General features: G+C 38.4%; 2 protein-coding genes across 6 annotated transcripts in view; one reads left to right on the top strand and one right to left on the bottom strand.

Moving 5' to 3' along the window:
* TOM1L1 (target of myb1 like 1 membrane trafficking protein) overlaps positions 1-20,516 on the top strand; it is a 115,058-nt gene that overhangs the window by 32,859 nt on the left and 61,683 nt on the right. For all 4 annotated transcript variants that reach the window (XR_005212811.1, XM_037810124.1, XM_037810126.1 and 1 more), the window contains exons 8-11: positions 3,877-4,010; positions 16,032-16,092; positions 16,480-16,597; positions 17,830-17,926. Coding sequence is in view for 3 of the 4 variants with exons in the window: in XM_037810124.1 (XP_037666052.1) it covers positions 3,877-4,010; positions 16,032-16,092; positions 16,480-16,597; positions 17,830-17,926 (410 nt within the window). In the remaining variant the exon portion in view is untranslated. The remainder of the gene's footprint in view (positions 1-3,876; positions 4,011-16,031; positions 16,093-16,479; positions 16,598-17,829; positions 17,927-20,516) is intronic.
* LOC119514389 (cytochrome c oxidase assembly protein COX11, mitochondrial) overlaps positions 1-20,516 on the bottom strand; it is a 72,690-nt gene that overhangs the window by 25,026 nt on the left and 27,148 nt on the right. The window contains exon 5 of one of the 2 annotated variants that reach the window (XM_037810130.1): positions 111-466. The exons of the other annotated variant lie outside the window; for it this stretch is intronic. Within the exon in view, the coding sequence (XP_037666058.1) occupies positions 452-466 (15 nt within the window). The 3' untranslated portion in view covers positions 111-451. Of the gene's footprint in view, positions 1-110; positions 467-20,516 lie in introns of those variants that run through there. 2 annotated transcript variants of the gene reach the window in all.

The raw sequence follows: 20,516 nt of genomic DNA, 5'->3' as shown, positions 1-20,516 counted from the left end.
AGATTCTATCCATTATACCATTTGTTTGTCATTTTAAAACCAGGATTGACTTTCTAGTATTGATAGTTGTTTCAGTTTTCTTGCTGCTAACCCAAATACCATGCAGTGGATTGGCTTAAACAACAGAGATTTATTGTCTCATGATTTTGAGGCTAGGGAGTCTAAAGGCAAAGTGTCATCAAGGCAGTGTTTTATCCAAGAAGACTGGTGTTCCGGGGCTGGTTGCTGGCAATCCTTGGTCCTTGGCTTTTCATTACATGGCAGTGTGCATGGCAGCCTCTCCTGGCTTCTTGGGTGTGTTGACTTCCAGCTTCTGGCTGCTCCCTGTGTCTTTCTTCTGTGAATCCTTTTTTATAAGACAGTAATTCCTGTTCTGAATCAGCTGGGGCATGCTTTAATGGAAGTAACTTCATCCAAAAGTCCTATTTAGGATTATTGTGACAATCATTTGTCATTCAGCTGAGGCCTGTATAAGAAAAAAACAGACTGTATGAAGCTATTAGGCTGATAATAGTTTGGTTTTAGGGTGAACAGGGGGAGTGTTTTTGTTTTGTTTTTAATAGAGATGTTTTCTGGGTCTCTTGCAGTCTGGGTGGGGGGCACTGGAAGGGGCAGATAATAAGGGTCTTGCCGTACAGGTATTACTTCTAGAGAAGTCTTTCATACAAAAACATTTCTTCCTGATTTTACTTTTTCAAGGGGTATATTCAGGCACTTTTCTTTTTATTTTTATCAAGCTGCCCTGGAGGGTGAATGTGGGATGATTATTGTTGAAGTTGAAAGTGCAGAGGGATTTCCTTCCTTAATTCCTCTGTGCTCTGTGGAGGAGTAGGAGCCATCTGGATGTGGGAAGAGGAAGCTCTTAATGAGCTCCTTTTTGTTTTGCATGAAAGACTTTTGAATTGATTGTTAAATTCACTTTAACTTAGAAGCCTGCCTTTGCTTTGATATGGTATAAAGGGAGGTGATTCCAGGGGCTCTTGGATGGACATATGCACCAGTAGCTGTTTCTCTGTGTTCTAACTCTCTCCCCCTCATTCCCCAACATCTACCATGCCTGCAAGTGCCTGCTGTGGGGAGCTTCTGACCCATCCTTATTGTCTGTGGTGCTTGATCCAACTTTGCTTCCAGGTGGCTTGGCCCTCCTCTGAGACAGACATCAGTTGCCAAGATCAGAGTGGGCTGGCTTTTGAAGAGGTTTTTCAAATTCTGCTTTGCAAACCTGCCGAGAGAAGCGGTGCCCCTTTCATGTTTTCCCACTCCATCTGTCTCTTGAAGGGGCAAAGGGGGGGTTTTCATGTAACCAGGGGGGCTATTGATGTTGGCTGCAAATTCATTTCAAATTAATTTCTACATTTTTGACACAGGCATCTAACAGCCAATGTATTTCCTTGATCTTGACATTGCTCTAGCAAGACTGCCAGTGAGCAACAAGACAAACAGTTGCCATATGCTGACTAAAGCAGGCACAAAGGAAAAGTTCCCATTTGATGGTGCTTCTTTTAAATGTCATTCTTAGCTTTTGTTTATATAACATTTGGTTCTGGGTAATAGTGCGAGTATTATAGGACTGTGTTACTTATCTAGTTAAACTTACAAAGATACCTTTTCAGGTAACCATAATGCATTTATTGACTACCTGTTATATTCCAGTCATTCTGGGCCTTCAACTATATGACTTCCTATTTACAACAACCCTACAAGGTAGTTTGTATCTTTGTTTTACAGATGAAAAAAACTGAGGCTAAAATTTAGTGTATTTTCCCAAATTCCATGTATATATGTACTTAAGTAGAGAGTTTGACGTTTATTAGAGGAAGAAAGCAGGTGGGAGCCATCAGAAAAGAAAAAGGAAGAAAACGGTTCCAGCCCTGTATTTGAGAGCAGCATTTTTTAAAGGAAAAAACCGACGTGGGGAGGGAAGGGTGTCCTGTGCTTTGAGTGGGTGAGGGCTTATCAGCTTCTGAGCTGACTGGTTACTAGGGTTCTAACACACTACTCTTCTTTGACGTGCACTGTATTATCTATGTGGAGGAAGCAGGCCTTTTGGCTTGTTTGTGGTCTTTCATCTTATGGACCTATCTGATCTTGCCTTGTCCGCCCCCTGGGGTCTAGGCACCACTGTGACTGGGATTTCTAAAGCAGCCTTCAACCCTTAGTTTATAGCGTACCTGGTATCTATGAGATAAGCAGCAGAGCCCCTGGATCAGACATTCCTTCTATATGTTAGACTTTTTTTTCTGGGGTCTGACAGCCTACTGAGTCCAAAGTCTGTTCTCTTCACAATGTACCAGACTGTGGCCCAAGGTCCAAATCCAGTCTGCCACCTGTCTCTATAAATAAACTTTTGTTGGAGCATGGCCACACCCAATTATTTGCATATTGACTATGGCTACTTTCATGATACAACAGCAGGATTGAGTAGTTGGGATAAAAACCATATGACCTGCAAAGCTGAAAATATTTACTATCTGGAACTTTAAGGAAAAGTTTGTTGACCCCAGTCCCATACCATTGCTGATGTTGGCCAGTCATTAGTAAAAAGAATAATTTTTCTGTCTGCACATGCAAAGTATAAAAACTTTTTATAAGATAGATTTCATAAAAACTTATTATCTATCTTCTATTTGTCTATCTCACTTTTTCCCCTTTTTATTGCGTTTTGTCTTCTAAATATTTTTGTGATTTCATGGAAATAGAGAGTGTACCTCTGAGTCTAAATGCCAGTTAGTAATGATTTGATTTATTTATTTAGAGATTTCCTATCAGGGTTCTTGTAATAGATTGTTTGAGATTGTAAATGGTTTTTGTGAAGCATAAAGTTTTCAGCAGGTCCTTCTTTCTTGAGGGAAAGAGTCAGATAATTTTCTAGTATGAAGTTTTAGCGAGTTCCATGACTTTCATTTTGAAAGGGGAAATTTCCCTGTGTTTTTATCTGATGTTAATGTACTATTACATGGGCAAACTCTAGCCAAGGTAGGGTTGAAGAAATATTAATATCAGTTTATGCTCCTCAGGTTTGTTATATACCTAGGAGAATGTAAGTTGTATGGCAGCAGTTTTCAAATGTCAGTGTACTTAAGAAACATTTGGGGTGCTTGTTAAAGGTAAGATTCCCAGACCTTCAGTCCTGAAGATTCTGAATGGATAAGTATGCTCTAGATGCTTCTGATGCTTCTGAGATAAAGCTGGCATGGGGGGTGGAGTGAAGGCTCAATGCAGTGATTCTAGATAGTCCAAATATGGATATTATTCCTGACTAGTTTTTTTTTTTTTTAATCCTGGTTCATTTTACCTTGGAATTTTATTAGTAAATAGAGTTAAATAAACTCTGAATGTTTAAGTAAAACATAGGAAATAAAATTAAAGTGCTGTAAATGTATTTTAACTACTTTCACTGTCACTAATAACAACAGTAGCATTTTACGTTTCTGTAGTGCTTTATAGTTACAGAGTTCTTCATTACGCATATCTTATTCAATTTTTATGTCAACCCTTGAGGTAGATATCACAATATAATAATTTTCATTCATCAAATGAGGAAACTGAAATTTAAAACACAAGTGATTTTTTTTCCAACATGGCACAGTTAATAAGCAGTGCACCCAGAATTCCCATATACCACTTCTAATTACTAGTAGTGTTCTCTCCAGTGTACCATAATACCCTTATTATTTTTAGAGGAAAAATATAATCATTTTATGATTTACTGTCCTCTGCTGAGAAGGATGAACTGTCCACAGTCAAATAGTTTGGCAATCTCCCATAGGTGTCTCATTGTGAAGGTGATCATAGGTATTTGCAGATTGGCAAGTTGGTTGTTGTTTGTATACCATTCCAGCATGGAAAAAGAAATTTCTCTCCTCTTTTTGGCAGAAACTTTATAAGACAGGTCGGGAGATGCAGGAGAGGATCATGGACCTCCTGGTGGTGGTAGAAAATGAAGATGTAACCGTTGAACTACTTCAAGTGAATGAGGATTTGAATAATGCCCTTCTTGGATATGAGAGGTGAGCTGACAGTGTATTCTGTCCAACCCTTCTCCAATTCCAGTTTCACCATCAGTTACTCAGCATTTTCATTAGAGTGCCCCCAAGGTAAAGTGCTCTGGAAGATCAAGAATGACTTCATGACAAGGTCACTTTCCTTCTGAGATCCAGGAAGTTGGTCCCAGCTTTCTGGGAGCTTGCAAGAATGAGAGAGGACCTAGGCTTCTGAGCATTTTTGGGCATCCTTGGGCAGTGTAAGCAACACTCATACACTAACCTATGAGCAGGACCTGGATCTTAACTTGCTTTGTATTGTCTGCACTGGGAACACGGTAGGCTCTTCAACAGATGATTGGTACAAGCAAAGCATCTTAGGAAAGTGAAGTTTCACCTAAGTTTTGAGAGGAAGAGCATGGAATAGTAAAGAGAGGTGGAATGGAAAGAGTATTTTATATGGATAAATAGTCTACATTAAAGCAGAGCAGCAGTTGAATTTTTATAGTGGAATGTAGATTTTTAAAAATACATATCCAGGCAGAAAAGTATGATGACAAAAATTAAAAATATCCGTTATTTTGTCACTTATTTAGCATTTTAGATTTTTTCCTGTTCTTTTTTAGTTGTGATCACAAAGAACATATACTTTTGTTTCTTCCTTGATTTTATTCACTGTATGACAAATACTTTCATATCTGATGTTTCTAAAGCTTTTGATAAAGCATTGTTTTTAATAGCTGCATAACGGTTTATCTCACAGTTGACTTATTATTGGACATTAAAGTTGTTTCTAACTAATTATTCATTCATCAGAATAATAGTCTGACAATCTAATATAATAGTCTTGCCTATGGTCAGGAAAACAGTGTTAAATCATACATATAAACATACACACTTGGAAATTGAAATAAGTGTGATGGAAGCAAAAGTACAGGTGGTTTGTTTGGTGAGTAAAAAAGCTGGACCTAACCCATAAATTAGGGTAAGGGGGAAGGGACTGCTTCTATGAGGACATGCCATTTAAGCTGAAAACTACAGGATGAGTAGGAGTTGACTTAAAAAGGCATAGAAGAAGATGGCAGACTGGTGAGCTGTAAGTTTTAGTTACTCCTGCAGGAAAGTAGGTAAAAAGCCAGGAACTGCGTGGACTGGACACCACAGAGCAATCTGTCTTTGGGCATACTTCATACAACACTCATGAAAACGTGGAACTGCTGAGATCAGCGAAATCTGTAAGTTTTTGCGGCCAGGGTACCCGCGCCCCTCCCTGCCAGGCTAAGTCCCGGGGGAGGAGGGGCTGTCAGCTCCGGGAAGGAGAAGGGAGAACTGCAGTGGCTGCTCTTATCGGAAACTCATTCTACTGATTCAAACTCCAACCATAGATAGACTGAGACCAGACACCAGAGACTCTGAGAGCAGCCAGCCCAGCAGAGAGGAGACAGGCATAGAAAAAAAACAACACGAAAAATTCCAAAATAAAAGCAGAGGATTTTTGGAGTTCTGGTAAACACAGAAAGGGGAAGGGCGGAGCTCAGGCCTTGAGGCGCATATGCAAATCCCGAAGCAAAGCTGATCTCTCTGCCCTGTGCACCTTTCCTTAATGGCCCTGGTTGCTTTGTCTATTAGCATTTCAATAACCCATTAGATCTCTGAGGAGGGCCATTTTTTTTTTTTTTTTTTTAAATCCTTTTTGCTTTTTCTAACACAATTACTCTAAGAAGCTCAATATAGAAAGCTTCAAAGAATTGCAATTTGGGCATGTCAAGTCAAGAGCAGAACTAAGAGAGCTCTGAGACAAAAGGCAATAATCCAGTGGCTGAGAAAATTCACTAAACAACACAACTTCCCAAGAAAAGGGGGGTGTCCGCTCACAGCCACCATCCTGGCGGACAGGAAACACTCCTGCCCATCGCCAGCCCCATAGCCCAGAGCTGCCCCAGACAACCCAGTGTGACGGAAGTGCTTCAAATAACAGGCACACACCACAAAACTGGGCGTGGACATTAGCCTTCCCTGCAACCACAGCTGAATGTCCCAGAGCTGGGAAGGTGGAGCAGTGTGAATTAACAAAGCCCCATTCAGCCATCATTTGAGCAGACTGGGAGCCTCCCTACACAGCCCAGCAGCCCAGAACTGCCCTGGGGGGACGGCACTCACCTGTGACATAGCACAGTCATCCCTCAACAGAGGACCCGGGGTGCACAGCCTGGAAGAGGGGCCCACTTGCAAGTCTCAGGAGCCATACGCCAATACCAAAGACTTGTGGGTCAGTGGCAGAGACAAACTGTGGCAGGACTGAACTGAAGGATTAGACTATTGCAGCAGCTTTAAAACTCTAGGATCATCAGGTAGATTTGATTGTTAGGGCCACCCCACCTCCCCGACTGCCCAGAAACACGCCCCACATACAGGGCAGGCAACACCAACTACACACGCAAGCTTGGTACACCAATTGGGCCCCACAAGACTCACTCCCCCACTCAACAAAAAGGCTAAGCAGGGGAGAACTGGCTTGTGGAGAACAGGTGGCTCGTGGACGCCACCTGCTGGTTAGTTAGAGAAAGTGTACTCCACAAAGCTGTAGATCTGATAAATTAGAGATAAGGACTTCAATAGGTCTACAAACCCTAAAAGAACCCTATCAAGTTCACCAAATGCCACGAGGCCAAAAACAACAGAAAATTATAAAGCATATGAAAAAACCAGACGATATGGATAACCCAAGCCCAAACACCCAAATCAAAAGACCAGAAGAGGCACAGCACCTAGAGCAGCTACTCAAAGAACTAAAGATGAACAATGAGACCATAGTACGGGATATGAAGGAAATCAAGAAGACCCTAGAAGAGCATAAAGAAGACATTGCAAGACTAAATAAAAAAATGGATGATCTTATGGAAATTAAAGAAACTGTTGACCAAATTAAAAAGATTCTGGACACTCATAGTACAAGACTAGAGGAAGTTGAACAACGAATCAGTGACCTGGAAGATGACAGAATGGAAAATGAAAGCATAAAAGAAACAATGGGGAAAAAAATTGAAAAACTCGAAATGGACCTCAGGGATATGATAGATAATATGAAACGTCCGAATATAAGACTCATTGGTGTCCCAGAAGGGGAAGAAAAGGGTAAAGGTCTAGGAAGAGTATTCAAAGAAATTGTTGGGGAAAACTTCCCAAATCTTCTAAACAACATAAATACACAAATCATAAATGCTCAGCGAACTCCAAATAGAATAAATCCAAAAAAACCCACTCCGAGACATATACTGATCACACTGTCAAACATAGAAGAGAAGGAGCAAGTTCTGAAAGCAGCAAGAGAAAAGCAATTCACCACATACAAAGGAAACAGCATAAGACTAAGTAGTGACTACTCAGCAGCCACCATGGAGGCAAGAAGGCAGTGGCATGATATGTTTAAAATTCTGAGTGAGAGGAATTTCCAGCCAAGAATACTTTATCCAGCAAAGCTCTCCTTCAAATTTGAGGGAGAGCTTAAATTTTTCACAGACAAAGAAATGCTGAGAGAATTTGCTAACAAGAGACCTGCCCTACTGGAGATACTAAAGGGAGCCCTACAGACAGAGAAACAAAGACAGGACAGAGAGACTTGGAGAAAGGTTCAGTACTAAAGAGATTCGGTATGGGTACAATAAAGGATATTAATAGAGAGAGGGAAAAATATGGCAAACATAATCCAAAGGATAAGATGGCCGATTCAAGAAATGCCTTCACGGTTTTAACGTTGAATGTAAATGGATTAAACTCCCCAATTAAAAGATATAGATTCGCAGAATGGATCAAAAAAAATGAACCATCAATATGTTGCATACAAGAGACTCATCTTAGACACAGGGACACAAAGAAACTGAAAGTGAAAGGATGGAAAAAAATATTTCATGCAAGCTACAGCCAAAAGAAAGCAGGTGTAGCAATATTAATCTCAGATAAAATAGACTTCAAATGCAGGGATGTTTTGAGAGACAAAGAAGGCCACTACATACTAATAAAAGGGGCAATTCAGCAAGAAGAAATAACAATCGTAAATGTCTATGCACCCAATCAAGGTGCCACAAAATACATGAGAGAAACACTGGCAAAACTAAAGGAAGCAATTGATGTTTCCACAATAATTGTGGGAGACTTCAACACATCACTCTCTCCTATAGATAGATCAACCAGACAGAAGACCAATAAGGAAATTGAAAACCTAAACAATCTGATAAATGAATTAGATTTAACAGACATATACAGGACATTACATCCCAAATCACCAGGATACACATACTTTTCTAGTGCTCATGGAACTTTCTCCAGAATAGATCATATGCTGGGACATAAAACAAGCCTCAATAAATTTAAAAAGATCAAAATTATTCAAAGCACATTCTCTGACCACAATGGAATACAATTAGAAGTCAATAACCATCAGAGACTTAGAAAATTCACAAATACCTGGAGGTTAAACAACACACTCCTAAACAATCAGTGGGTTAAAGAAGAAATAGCAAGAGAAATTGCTAAATATATAGAGACGAATGAAAATGAGAACACAACATACCAAAACCTATGGGATGCAGCAAAAGCAGTGCTAAGGGGGAAATTTATAGCACTAAACGCATATATTAAAAAGGAAGAAAGAGCCAAAATCAAAGAACTAATGGATCAACTGAAGAAGCTAGAAAATGAACAGCAAACCAATCCTCAACCAAGTACAAGAAAAGAAATAACAAGGATTAAAGCAGAAATAAATGACATAGAGAACAAAAAAACAATAGAGAGGATAAATATCACCAAAAGTTGGTTCTTTGAGAAGATCAACAAGATTGACAAGCCCCTAGCTAGACTGACAAAATCAAAAAGAGAGAAGACCCATATAAACAAAATAATGAATGAAAAAGGTGACATAACTGCAGATCCTGAAGAAATTAAAAAAATTATAAGAGGATATTATGAACAACTGTATGGCAACAAACTGGATAATGTAGAAGAAATGGACAGTTTCCTGGAAACATATGAACAACCTAGACTGACCAGAGAAGAAATAGAAGACCTCAACCAACCCATCACAAGCAAAGAGATCCAATCAGTCATCAAAAATCTTCCCACAAATAAATGCCCAGGGCCAGATGGCTTCACAGGGGAATTTTACCAAACTTTCCAGAAAGAACTGACACCAATCTTACTCAGACTCTTTCAAAACATTGAAAAAAATGGAACACTACCTAACTCATTTTATGAAGCTAACATCAATCTAATACCAAAACCAGGCAAAGATGCTACAAAAAAGGAAAACTACCGGCCAATCTCCCTAATGAATATAGATGCAAAAATCCTCAACAAAATACTTGCAAATCGAATCCAAAGACACATTAAAAAAATCATACACCATGACCAAGTGGGGTTCATTCCAGGCATGCAAGGATGGTTCAACATCAGAAAAACAATCAATGTATTACAACACATTAAAAACTCGAAAGGGAAAAATCAATTGATCATCTCAATAGATGCTGAAAAAGCATTTGACAAAATCCAACATCCCTTTTTGATAAAAACACTTCAAAAGGTAGGAATTGAAGGAAACTTCCTCAACATGATAAAGAGCATATATGAAAAACCCACAGCCAGCATAGTACTCAATGGTGAGAGACTGAAAGCCTTCCCTCTAAGATCAGGAACAAGACAAGGATGCCCGCTGTCACCACTGTTATTCAACATTGTGCTGGAAGTGCTAGCCAGGGCAATCCGGCAAGACAAAGAAATAAAAGGCATCCAAATTGGAAAAGAAGAAGTAAAACTGTCATTGTTTGCAGATGATATGATCTTATATCTAGAAAACCCTGAGAAATCAACGATACACCTACTAGAGCTAATAAACAAATTTAGCAAAGTAGCGGGATACAAGATTAATGCACATAAGTCAGTAATGTTTCTATATGCTAGAAATGAACAAACTGAAGAGACACTCAAGAAAAAGATACCATTTTCAATAGCAACTAAAAAAATCAAGTACCTAGGAATAAACTTAACCAAAGATGTAAAAGACCTATACAAAGAAAACTACATAACTCTACTAAAAGAAATAGAAGGGGACCTTAAAAGATGGAAAAATATTCCATGTTCATGGATAGGAAGGCTAAATGTCATTAAGATGTCAATTCTACCCAAACTCATCTACAGATTCAATGCAATCCCAATCAAAATTCCAACAACCTACTTTGCAGACTTGGAAAAGCTAGTTATCAAATTTATTTGGAAAGGGAAGATGCCTCGAATTGCTAAAGACACTCTAAAAAAGAAAAACGAAGTGGGAGGACTTACACTCCCTGACTTTGAAGCTTGTTATAAAGCCACAGTTGCCAAAACAGCATGGTACTGGCACAAAGATAGACATATAGATCAATGGAATCGAATTGAGAATTCAGAGATAGACCCTCAGATCTATGGCCGACTGATCTTTGATAAGGCCCCCAAAGTCACCGAACTGAGCAATAATGGTCTTTTCAACAAATGGGGCTGGGAGAGTTGGATATCCATACCCAAAAGAATGAAAGAGGACCCCTACCTCACCCCCTACACAAAAATTAACTCAAAATGGACCAAAGATCTCAATATAAAAGAAAGTACCATAAAACTCCTAGAAGATAATGTAGGAAAACATCTTCAAGACCTTGTATTAGGAGGCCACTTCCTAGACTTTACACCCAAAGCACAAGCAACAAAAGAGAAAATAGATAAATGGGAACTCCTCAAGCTTAGAAGTTTCTGCACCTCAAAGGAATTTCTCAAAAAGGTAAAGAGGCAGCCAACTCAATGGGAAAAAATTTTTGGAAACCATGTATCTGACAAAAGACTGATATCTTGCATATACAAAGAAATCCTACAACTCAATGACAATAGTACAGACAGCCCAATTATAAAATGGGCAAAAGATATGAAAAGACAGTTCTCTGAAGAGGAAATAGAAATGGCCAAGAAACACATGAAAAAATGTTCAGCTTCACTAGCTATTAGAGAGATGCAAATTAAGACCACAATGAGATACCATCTAACACCGGTTAGAATGGCTGCCATTAAACAAACAGGAAACTACAAATGCTGGAGGGGATGTGGAGAAATTGGAACTCTTATTCATTGTTGGTGGGACTGTATAATGGTTCAGCCACTCTGGAAGTCAGTCTGGCAGTTCCTTAGAAAACTAGATATAGAGCTACCATTCGATCCAGCGATTGCACTTCTCGGTATATACCCGGAAGATCGGAAAGCAGTGACACGAACAGATACCTGCACGCCAATGTTCATAGCAGCATTATTCACAATTGCCAAGAGATGGAAACAACCCAAATGTCCTTCAACAGATGAGTGGATAAATAAAATGTGGTATATACACACGATGGAATACTACGCGGCAGTAAGAAGGAACGATCTGGTGAAACATATGACAACATGGATGAACCTTGAAGACATAATGCTGAGCGAAATAAGCCAGGCACAAAAAGAGAAATATTATATGCTACCACTAATGTGAACTTTGAAAAATGTAAAACAAATGGTTTATAATGTAGAATGTAGGGGAACTAGCAGTAGAGAGCAATTAAGGAAGGGGGAACAATAATCCAAGAAGAACAGATAAGCTATTTAACGTTCTGGGGATGCCCAGAAATGACTATGGTCTGTTAATTTCTGATGGATGTAGTAGGAACAAGTTCACTGAAATGTTGCTATATTATGTAACTTTCTTGGGGTAAAGTAGGAACATGTTGGAAGTTAAGCAGTTATCTTAGGTTAGTTGTCTTTTTCTTACTCCCTTGTTATGGTCTCTTTGAAATGTTCTTTTATTGTATGTTTGTTTTCTTTTTAACTTTTTTTTTCATACAGTTGATTTAAAAAAGAAGGGAAAGTTAAAAAAAAAAAAAAAATATGTAGTGCCCCCTTGAGGAGCCTGTGGAGAATGCAGGGGTATTCGCCTACCCCACCTCCATGGTTGCTAACATGACCATAGACATAGGGGACTGGTGGTTTGATGGGTTGAGCCCTCTACCATAAGTTTTACCCTTGGGAAGACGGTTGCTGCAAAGGAGAGGCTAGGCCTCCCTGTATTTGTGCCTAAGAGTCTCCTCCTGAATGCCTCTTTGTTGCTCAGATGTGGCCCTCTCTCTCTGGCTAAGCCAACTTGAAAGGTGAAATCACTGCCCTCCCCCCTACGTGGGATCAGACACCCAGGGAAGTGAATCTCCCTGGCAACGTGGAATATGACTCCCGGGGAGGAATGTAGACCCGGCATCGTGGGATGGAGAACATCTTCTTGACCAAAAGGGGGATGTGAAAGGAAATGAAATAAGCTTCAGTGGCAGAGAGATTCCAAAACGAGCCGAGAGATCACTCTGGTGGGCACTCTTACGCACACTTTAGACAACCTTTTTTAGGTTCTAAAGAATTGGGGTAGCTGGTGGTGGATACCTGAAACTATTAAACTACAACCCAGAACCCATGAATCTCGAAGACAGTTGTATAAAAATGTAGCTTATGAGGGGTGACAGTGGGATTGGGAATGCCATAAGGACCAAACTCCACTTTGTCTAGTTTATGGATGGATGTGTAGAAAAGTAGGGGAAGGAAACAAACAGACAAAGGTACCCAGTGTTCTTTTTTACTTCAATTGCTCTTTTTCACTCTAATTATTATTCTTGTTATTTTTGTGTGTGTGCTAATGAAGGTGTCAGGGATTGATTTAGGTGATGAATGTACAACTATGTAATGGTACTGTAAACAATCGAAAGTACAATTTGTTTTGTATGACTGCGTGGTATGTGAATATATCTCAATAAAATGAAAAAAAAAAAAGGTAAAAAAAAAAAAAAGCATAGAAAAGAACATGTACAGTTTATGAAGCTATGCAATAGAAGAATAGATCTGGGGTGAGAATGTATACTCAGAGCCCAGTTCCAAGGAACTGCAGCATGCTTTGATATTAACGAATGACTTTTTCTCAGACTTATATGAAGTGTTGTATATAATCCTTAGCTCCAGGCAGGTTCCCCAGTCCCTCTTTCCAACCCTATTTTTAGCCCCTCCTATTAAAAATTCTGGAGCCAATGAGAGTCTCAAATTTTCTAGATCCTTTCTCATTAGAAGTGGTAGTCACATTTTGGGTAGGACAGTTTTCCCTTGTGCGGCCCGTATTCCCTAAATGCTAGAGATGCTTCCCCATTAAAGTGGCATTTCTAGACACTCTTAAGAGTATCATTTCTGTTGCGGGTTACTGGATATGCTTAATGGCACAGTGGATATATATTTCCAACCAGCTGGTAAAGAATGAGACCAGTGGCATAAGGGAAAGAATTGAATGGGCCTGGATTCAAATCTAGCTAATGATCATGGACAAGCTGCTTACTCTTAAGTTTATTTTAGCTACTAAAGAGGCTAATAATACTTGTTTTGAGGGTTAAATCAGATCATGTATATAGAAGAACCTAGCAGTGTTCTAGCACTACGGACATGTTAAATACTGATTTCTTATCCTCCTTGCCATCGATGTCACACTGAGCCTTTTAATTTATTGACTCGATATTTTCCAGTGATCATGAATGAGCCAAGAGAATCAGTGACAAAAAGCCAGTGGTTGTTTTCTCCTTTACTATCTAATATTTACTGCCTGTTAGGGACAGTAGCTGTTCAAACTTTAAATCCTTGCCCCCTTTGTTTCTTGTGGTACAGATCTTTGCAAGTAAAAAAAAAAAAGCAGGGTTTCAGTATAGTACTGCCTCCCGGTTTTTGTTACGGAGAATTCTGTTGCAGACCTTGAAACCAGTGACTAATGACTTCCTCTTAGGGGAACTTGTGTTTATTTGGTCTAGATGTTAGGAGATTGGGTTATATATGTGAATAGTTCATTCTAATTTAGCTTTGAATCATGTGCTAAAAGTAACTACAGTAAGTTGTGTGACAGACATTCTTGCCCCTAGAAAAGATACTAGTCTGGTGTTTTAGTTTTAGTTTTCTATGGCTGCTATAACAATTACTACAAACTTAGTGGCTTAAAACACAAATTCATTATTTTACAGTCTTGTAGGTCAAAAGTCTAAAATGGATGTCAAGGTGTTGTCAGTGCCGCATTCCTTTTTGGAAGCCCTAGGGGAGAATCCGTTCCCTTGCCTTTTCCAGCTTCTAGAGGCTGACCACTCTCCTTGGCTCTTAGCCCCTTTCCTCGGTCTTCAAAAACATCTGGCCAAATCCTTCTCATCATACCACTCTTTCTTTCTCTTCTGTCTCCCTCTTCCACGTTTAAGGATGCTTGTGATTACATTGGACCCACTTGGGTAATCCGGGATAATCTCCCTGTTTTAAAGTCAGCTAACTGGCTACATTCATTCCATTTGCAACCTTCATTCCCCTTTGCTAGGTAACCCAACAGAGTCACTGGTTCCAACAATTAGAATGCAGGTATCTTTGGAGAGGTGGGAAATTATCGTACCTATCACAGTCTGCTTTCTGGCCTCTCAGATTCATATCTGGTCTCCCACATGCAAAATACATTCACCCCTTCCCAGCATCCCCAATCCATTATATCCAGGAAATATTTGTGTAAATAAGGAAATGGAAATTTGTTTTTCAACCTGTGATGGTTGTTCAAACCCAGCACATAACTGACTAAGCATACAAGAAATCAATTCTGTAAATAGAAGGAAAAAACACATTTGATTTAGAAGGGGAAAAATCCTTAAAACTTATATGCATGTTCAGATTTAGTGTATGCTTTTAGACTATAAAGTATTTAGACTTATGGAGTCACTTTGCCATAGTAGTAATTCTGTGTGTTTCTAAAGTGACTCTTAGTTTGCAAAACATTTCCACATTCATTATTTGTATTCTGAATTTATATCTGTATCTATGTATATATGTATATGTATATCTATATCTGTATCTGTATCTATATCTATACTATATCTGTATCTATATCTGTCTATTCTGATTTTCCCTGAAAATAACTTTCTCAGGGATGCTATTCAAATGTTATTCCTTTTTAGCTGATGGAGAACCAAGTTTCAGGAAGTTACATCCCTGGTCATATAGCCAGCAAATAATAGTGCTAACACTTGAACCTTGGACTTGTATCTTTAGTCACTATTCTTTCATATGTGTTGCTGTTTATTTAACTGCCCCTGCTTTATCCCCAATGGATAAGCAATATAAAATTAAATGTGTTGTAAACAGACAAAGGCACCCAGTGTTCTTTTTTACTTTAATTGCTCTCTTTCACTTTAATTATTATTCTTGTTATTTGTGTGTGTGGTAATGAAGGTGTCAGGAATTGATTTTGGTGATGAATGTAAACTGTGTAATGGTACTATGAACAATCGAATGTACGATTTGTTTTGTATGACTGCGTGGTATGTGAATATATCTCAATAAAATGAATATAAAAAAAATTAAATGTGTTGTTAAAGTCAGTTTCCTTAGCAGATTCAAGTATCTTATAAAAATGAAGATAGACAGTAAAACAGTAAATATACTTTAAATGTATTTGAATTTTTATGGTAAAATTTTTATAATGGTAAAATTGTAAACAAGTTAAATATTTGAAAATAGGAATGGGTAAATGTGATGCATTCATAAGGTAAAATATGATGCCATTAAAAATTTTGTTTCTGAATAATTGTGTTCCTGGAAAAATGCTCACAGCATAATCAGATTAGGATATGGAATTATATAAAATATAATTTCAACTATGTTTAAAAATAGATTCACTTACAGAAAAAAAGATTGGAAGGAAATACATCGTAATGTTAAACGGGGCTATTTCTGGGTGACAGAATTCATATTTTTAATACTTTTCCCTTTTCTTATAGTTTTTTCTAATGGGCATTATTACCTCTAGAAACTGGAAAAAAGTTATTAAAATTATTTTTCTGGGAATTGAGCAGGGTCAGACTGATTTTCTGTTTTTCTAAATATTTGTGTTTTAATAATTTGCTAAATTTGCAACATTTTCCTATCTGTTTTCTTTTAAATATTTCCATTTTGCTGACTTGCAAACAGGTTTACTAGAAACCAGCAAAGGATTTTGGAGCAAAATAAGAATGGGGAGGAAGCCACCAATGTAAGTAAACAGAAATATTATGAGCAATTGAACATTTTACCAAATGTACAGTAAGGAACAAGGCTCACCTAAAACAGGTCCTTCAAAAAAAAAAAGAGACATATATTGACAATTTGGAGTGGTTTTGGGGGCGCAGAGTATTTGCCATAATAACTTGATTTTTTTAAGTTATTAACAATAAATCGTAAGATTCCCTAATTAAGCAGAAACCCGTGTAGGTGGCAAGATGTGATTAGTGTTAATGTTGCCTGTTGAATGGAGAATTCTCCCTCAAAATGCATCCACACAGGATCCTCCTCTTTCCAAAAACTCAGAGGAAAGTGTGAAAAACCACATGATGCACTTTTTCTAAATTCTGTGTTTTGTTTTTTTTTTCTTTGTTTTCAGACTGCCAGTGAGCCTTCTGCCCCATCCTGTGATCTCCTTGACCTAAGTCCCGGTCCCCCAACTCCTCGGGCCACTCTGCGAGGAATCAGTGCCATGAACGCTCAGCTTTCAGACTTAAGTAAATAAGCACTTAGACCTTTTCAAACCAGCAGAACTGGATGTGAAATGGTCTCCTTGGTTTCATGATTAAATGCCACCTAAGAAAGACTGAAATCAGTATGAATATCAAAGAACTATATCACGAGATGTAATTACTTCCTGGCAAATGTTTGGGTCAAACCCAGTACCAGAATGGGATGTGTTTGGGGAGGAGGTCCTGGAAACTCATTCCATGGCTTAGAATCTCATGGAATTCACCTGGCCTGCTTTGTAGAGGTTGCTCAACTCCATGACTAATACTTAAAACTACTCAGAACCCACACCCTATTATCTTTGGGTTTATCTGCTCTACTGCAGGATCAGGTAAGAGAACATTTAGTGCAGACAATGGAGAAATTCAGGAATTACAAGGTATAGTGCATGTGGGATTGAAGTATAGAGAGAAAAACACAGGCTTTAGAATCAGAAGAGCCCAAGTTGAAATCCCAGCTCTGCCAACTCTTAGCCACTTTAAAGGGTTGCTGTGAAGGTAAATGAAATGCTGTTTATAAAATGCATGGTAGGCTTAGAATTATCTTTCTTAGATCTCTTATTTGGTATCTTTTACTATCCTTATTCCCAAAAAGTTTGGTAAATTACAAAATAAAGATGAATAACAATGCTGAAATCCAAAAGTTTTGCCAAACTAAAACCAGTTTTGTTTTGTTTTGTTTTTTATGTTACAGGGTTTTTCCAGAGTCAGAAAATTCAGTATCATTGAGTTTGTGGTTTTCTGATAACTTCCCCCACTTCTAAAATGTTGGTTAGTTGCTTCTATGGGCCAGTGGGATGTGTGGAGTCAGTTGAATTAGAGAGTCTTCTTGGGTTTTTATCAGGAATTTTCAGAGAGGGAAAAGTAATTATTGCCTTTAGTTGCCTCACTTAGGATTTGGGGAAGTTAAGAGCTTGGGGAGGTCAGCATAGATCTCCATATGTACCGGTTAGCTTTATACTTTTAGGCTTGGCAGAACAGGACATGTAAAATCCCTTCCATTCTTGATCAGCTTGGGATTTTATAAAACCCAATTCAATAACTGTTTTTTACCTTTACAACAACCTTTTTGTGGCAGAAAATTTCTTTCCACCCACCATGCATAGTGCTTTTTAATTTCTGTCTGAAGAAATGTCATAGTTTTATGTTTACTATGGAAAATTCAGTAGAACAATTGACAGTGTTTTAAAACCAAGCAACAAGTCCATTTTGTGTTTTAGATTTCAGCACTCCAAGTCCTGTAGTAAAAAACAACTCAAAACCCATTCTTCATCCAGTCGTGGATTTGCTAGCCTCTGAAAATACAGAAACATCCCTGTAAGTATGTCAGTAAAACTTCAGAAATATCATGACATTCTTACTTTTTTTTTCCTTTCTTTTTTTTTTATTAAATTCAGTTTTATTGAAATACATTCACACACCATACAATCATCCATGATATACAATCCACTGTCCACAGTATGATAACATAGTTATGCGTTCATCACCACAATCTATCTCTGAACATTTTCTTTACATCAGAAAGAACCAGAACAAGAATAAAAAATAAAAGTGAAAAAAGAACACCCAAATCATCCCCCCATCCCACCCCGTTTGTCCTTTAGTTTTTATCCCCATTCCTTCACTCATCCATACACTAGCTAAAGGGGGTGTGATCCACAAGGTCTTCACAATCAGACTGTCACCCCTTGTAATCTACATTATTATATAATTGTCTTCAGGAGTCCAGACTGCTGGGTTGGAGTTTGGTAGTTTCAGGTATTTACTTCTAGCTATTCCAATACATTAAAGCCTAAGAGGTGTTATCTATATAGTGCATAAGAATGTCCACCAGAGTGACCTCTCGACTCCATTTGGAATCTCTCAGCCACTGAAACTATTTTGTCTCATTTTGCATCCCGCTTTTGGTCAAGAAGATACTCTCAGTCCCATGATGCCGGGTCCACATTCATCCCCGGGAGTCATACTCTGCGTTGCCAGGGAGATTTACACCCCTGGGGATCGGGTCCCACGTAGTGGAGAGGGCAGCGAGTTCACCTGTCAAGATGGCTCAGTTAGAGAGAGAGAGGGCCACATCTGAGCAACAAAGAGGTACTCAGGGGGAGACTCTTAGGCACCATTACATACAACTTTAGACTCTCCTTTGTGGTAATGAGCTTCATAAGGGCAAGTCCCATGCTCGAGGGCTCAGCACATCAAACCGCCAGTCCCAATGTTTGTGACAACCTACACTAGGGGATCAGCATCTCAAAGTTTAGAGACAGGCCTTACAATTCAGGGATAGAGTTAACTGCTGTAAGAGCTTACAATCTAGGGACTATTACAATTATTGTGTCCACGTTAGGCTATGTTCTAAGATTGAATTCTGAGTTTACACATTGTAGTTAGTCCATATTGGTGAGGCATCACCCCTCTCACCATGTTTTCTCCAACACTTTTACTCCTATATATATATTTTCCTACAATTTTATAGAGTTATGTTCACATACCATACATTTATCCACAGTGTACAATCAGTTGTTCATGGTATCATCATAAAGTTGTACATTTATCACCACAATCAGCATTTGAACATACTGATTACTACAAGAAAAATTGTTTTTTTTTTTTTAGTAATAAGAAAAAATGATAAAAAGAAAAATAACATGTCATACAATACAATATACTACTAAGGACAGCAAATAACACCACTACCAAGAATCCCATATTACTCCCCTATATCCCCTTCTCATATACATTTAGCATTGGCGTATTGCCTTTGTTACATTTAATGGAGGTATATTACAATGTTACTGTTGACCGTAGACTCCAGTTTGCTTTGATTATGTTTTTTCCTGAATACCATCCCTTTTTCAAATTTCTACATGGTTGACATTCATTTGCTTTCCCACATGCAAAAACATTTTTATATTTGTATATTTAGTAACAGTCATTGGCCACTCCAGTTTTTGCCACGTTATACAGTCCCAGTCTTTATCATCTATCTTTACCTCTGGTGTCATACATTCTCCTATCCCACCTCTTTCAGCTTTACTCACAGACATCTTTGTTCAGTGTACTTACAATACCGTGCTACCATCACACAGTATTAAGCTATCTATTTCTGGATCTATGCAATCAATCCTAAACATTCTGTAGTCCTTCAGCATCAAATGGCTGATCTCTGCCCTCTTTCTATCTCCTGGTCGCCTGTGTTGTCAGCTTTTAACTCCCAAAGTTTGTTTATTAATGTCTGTTCATATTAGTGAGACCATACAGAATCTGTCCTTTTGTTTCTGGCTAACTTCACTCAACATAATGTCCTCAAGGTTCATCCACATTATTACATGATCCATGTCTTTTTTCTGTCTTACAGCTGCATAATATTCCATCATGTGTATATACCACAGTTTGTTTATCCACTCGTCCTTTGATGGACATTTGGGCTGTTTCCATCTCTTGGCAATTGTGAATAATGCTGCAGTAAACATTGGTTTACAAATGTCTGTTTGTGTCTTAAGTTTCAGTTCCTCTGAATATATACCCAGCAATGGAATAGCTGGGTCATATGGCAAATCTATATTTAGCTTCCTGAGGAACCTCCATACTGTCTTCCAGAGTGGTTGCACCATTCTACATTCCCACCAACAATGAATAAGTGTGCCTCTTTCTCCACATCCTCTCCAGCATTTGTCATTTTCTGTTTTTTGGATAATGGCCATTCTGGTAGGTGTGAGATGATATCTCATTGTGGTTTTGATTTGCATTTCCTTAATCGCCAGTGAAGCTGAGCATTTTTTCATATGCTTTTGAGCCATCTGTATTTCCTCTTGAGAAAAATGTCTGTTCATGTCTTTTGCCCATTTTTTAATTGGATTGTTTGTCTTTCTGTTATTGAGATGCAGGATTCCTTTATATATTCGGGATA

This window comes from Choloepus didactylus, chromosome 18, assembly GCF_015220235.1.
Source record: "Choloepus didactylus isolate mChoDid1 chromosome 18, mChoDid1.pri, whole genome shotgun sequence".
In the NCBI taxonomy this organism is placed as follows: domain Eukaryota; kingdom Metazoa; phylum Chordata; class Mammalia; order Pilosa; family Megalonychidae; genus Choloepus; species Choloepus didactylus.
The sequence above is the reverse complement of the archived record's forward strand: the minus strand, read 5'-3'. Positions and strand labels throughout refer to the sequence as shown.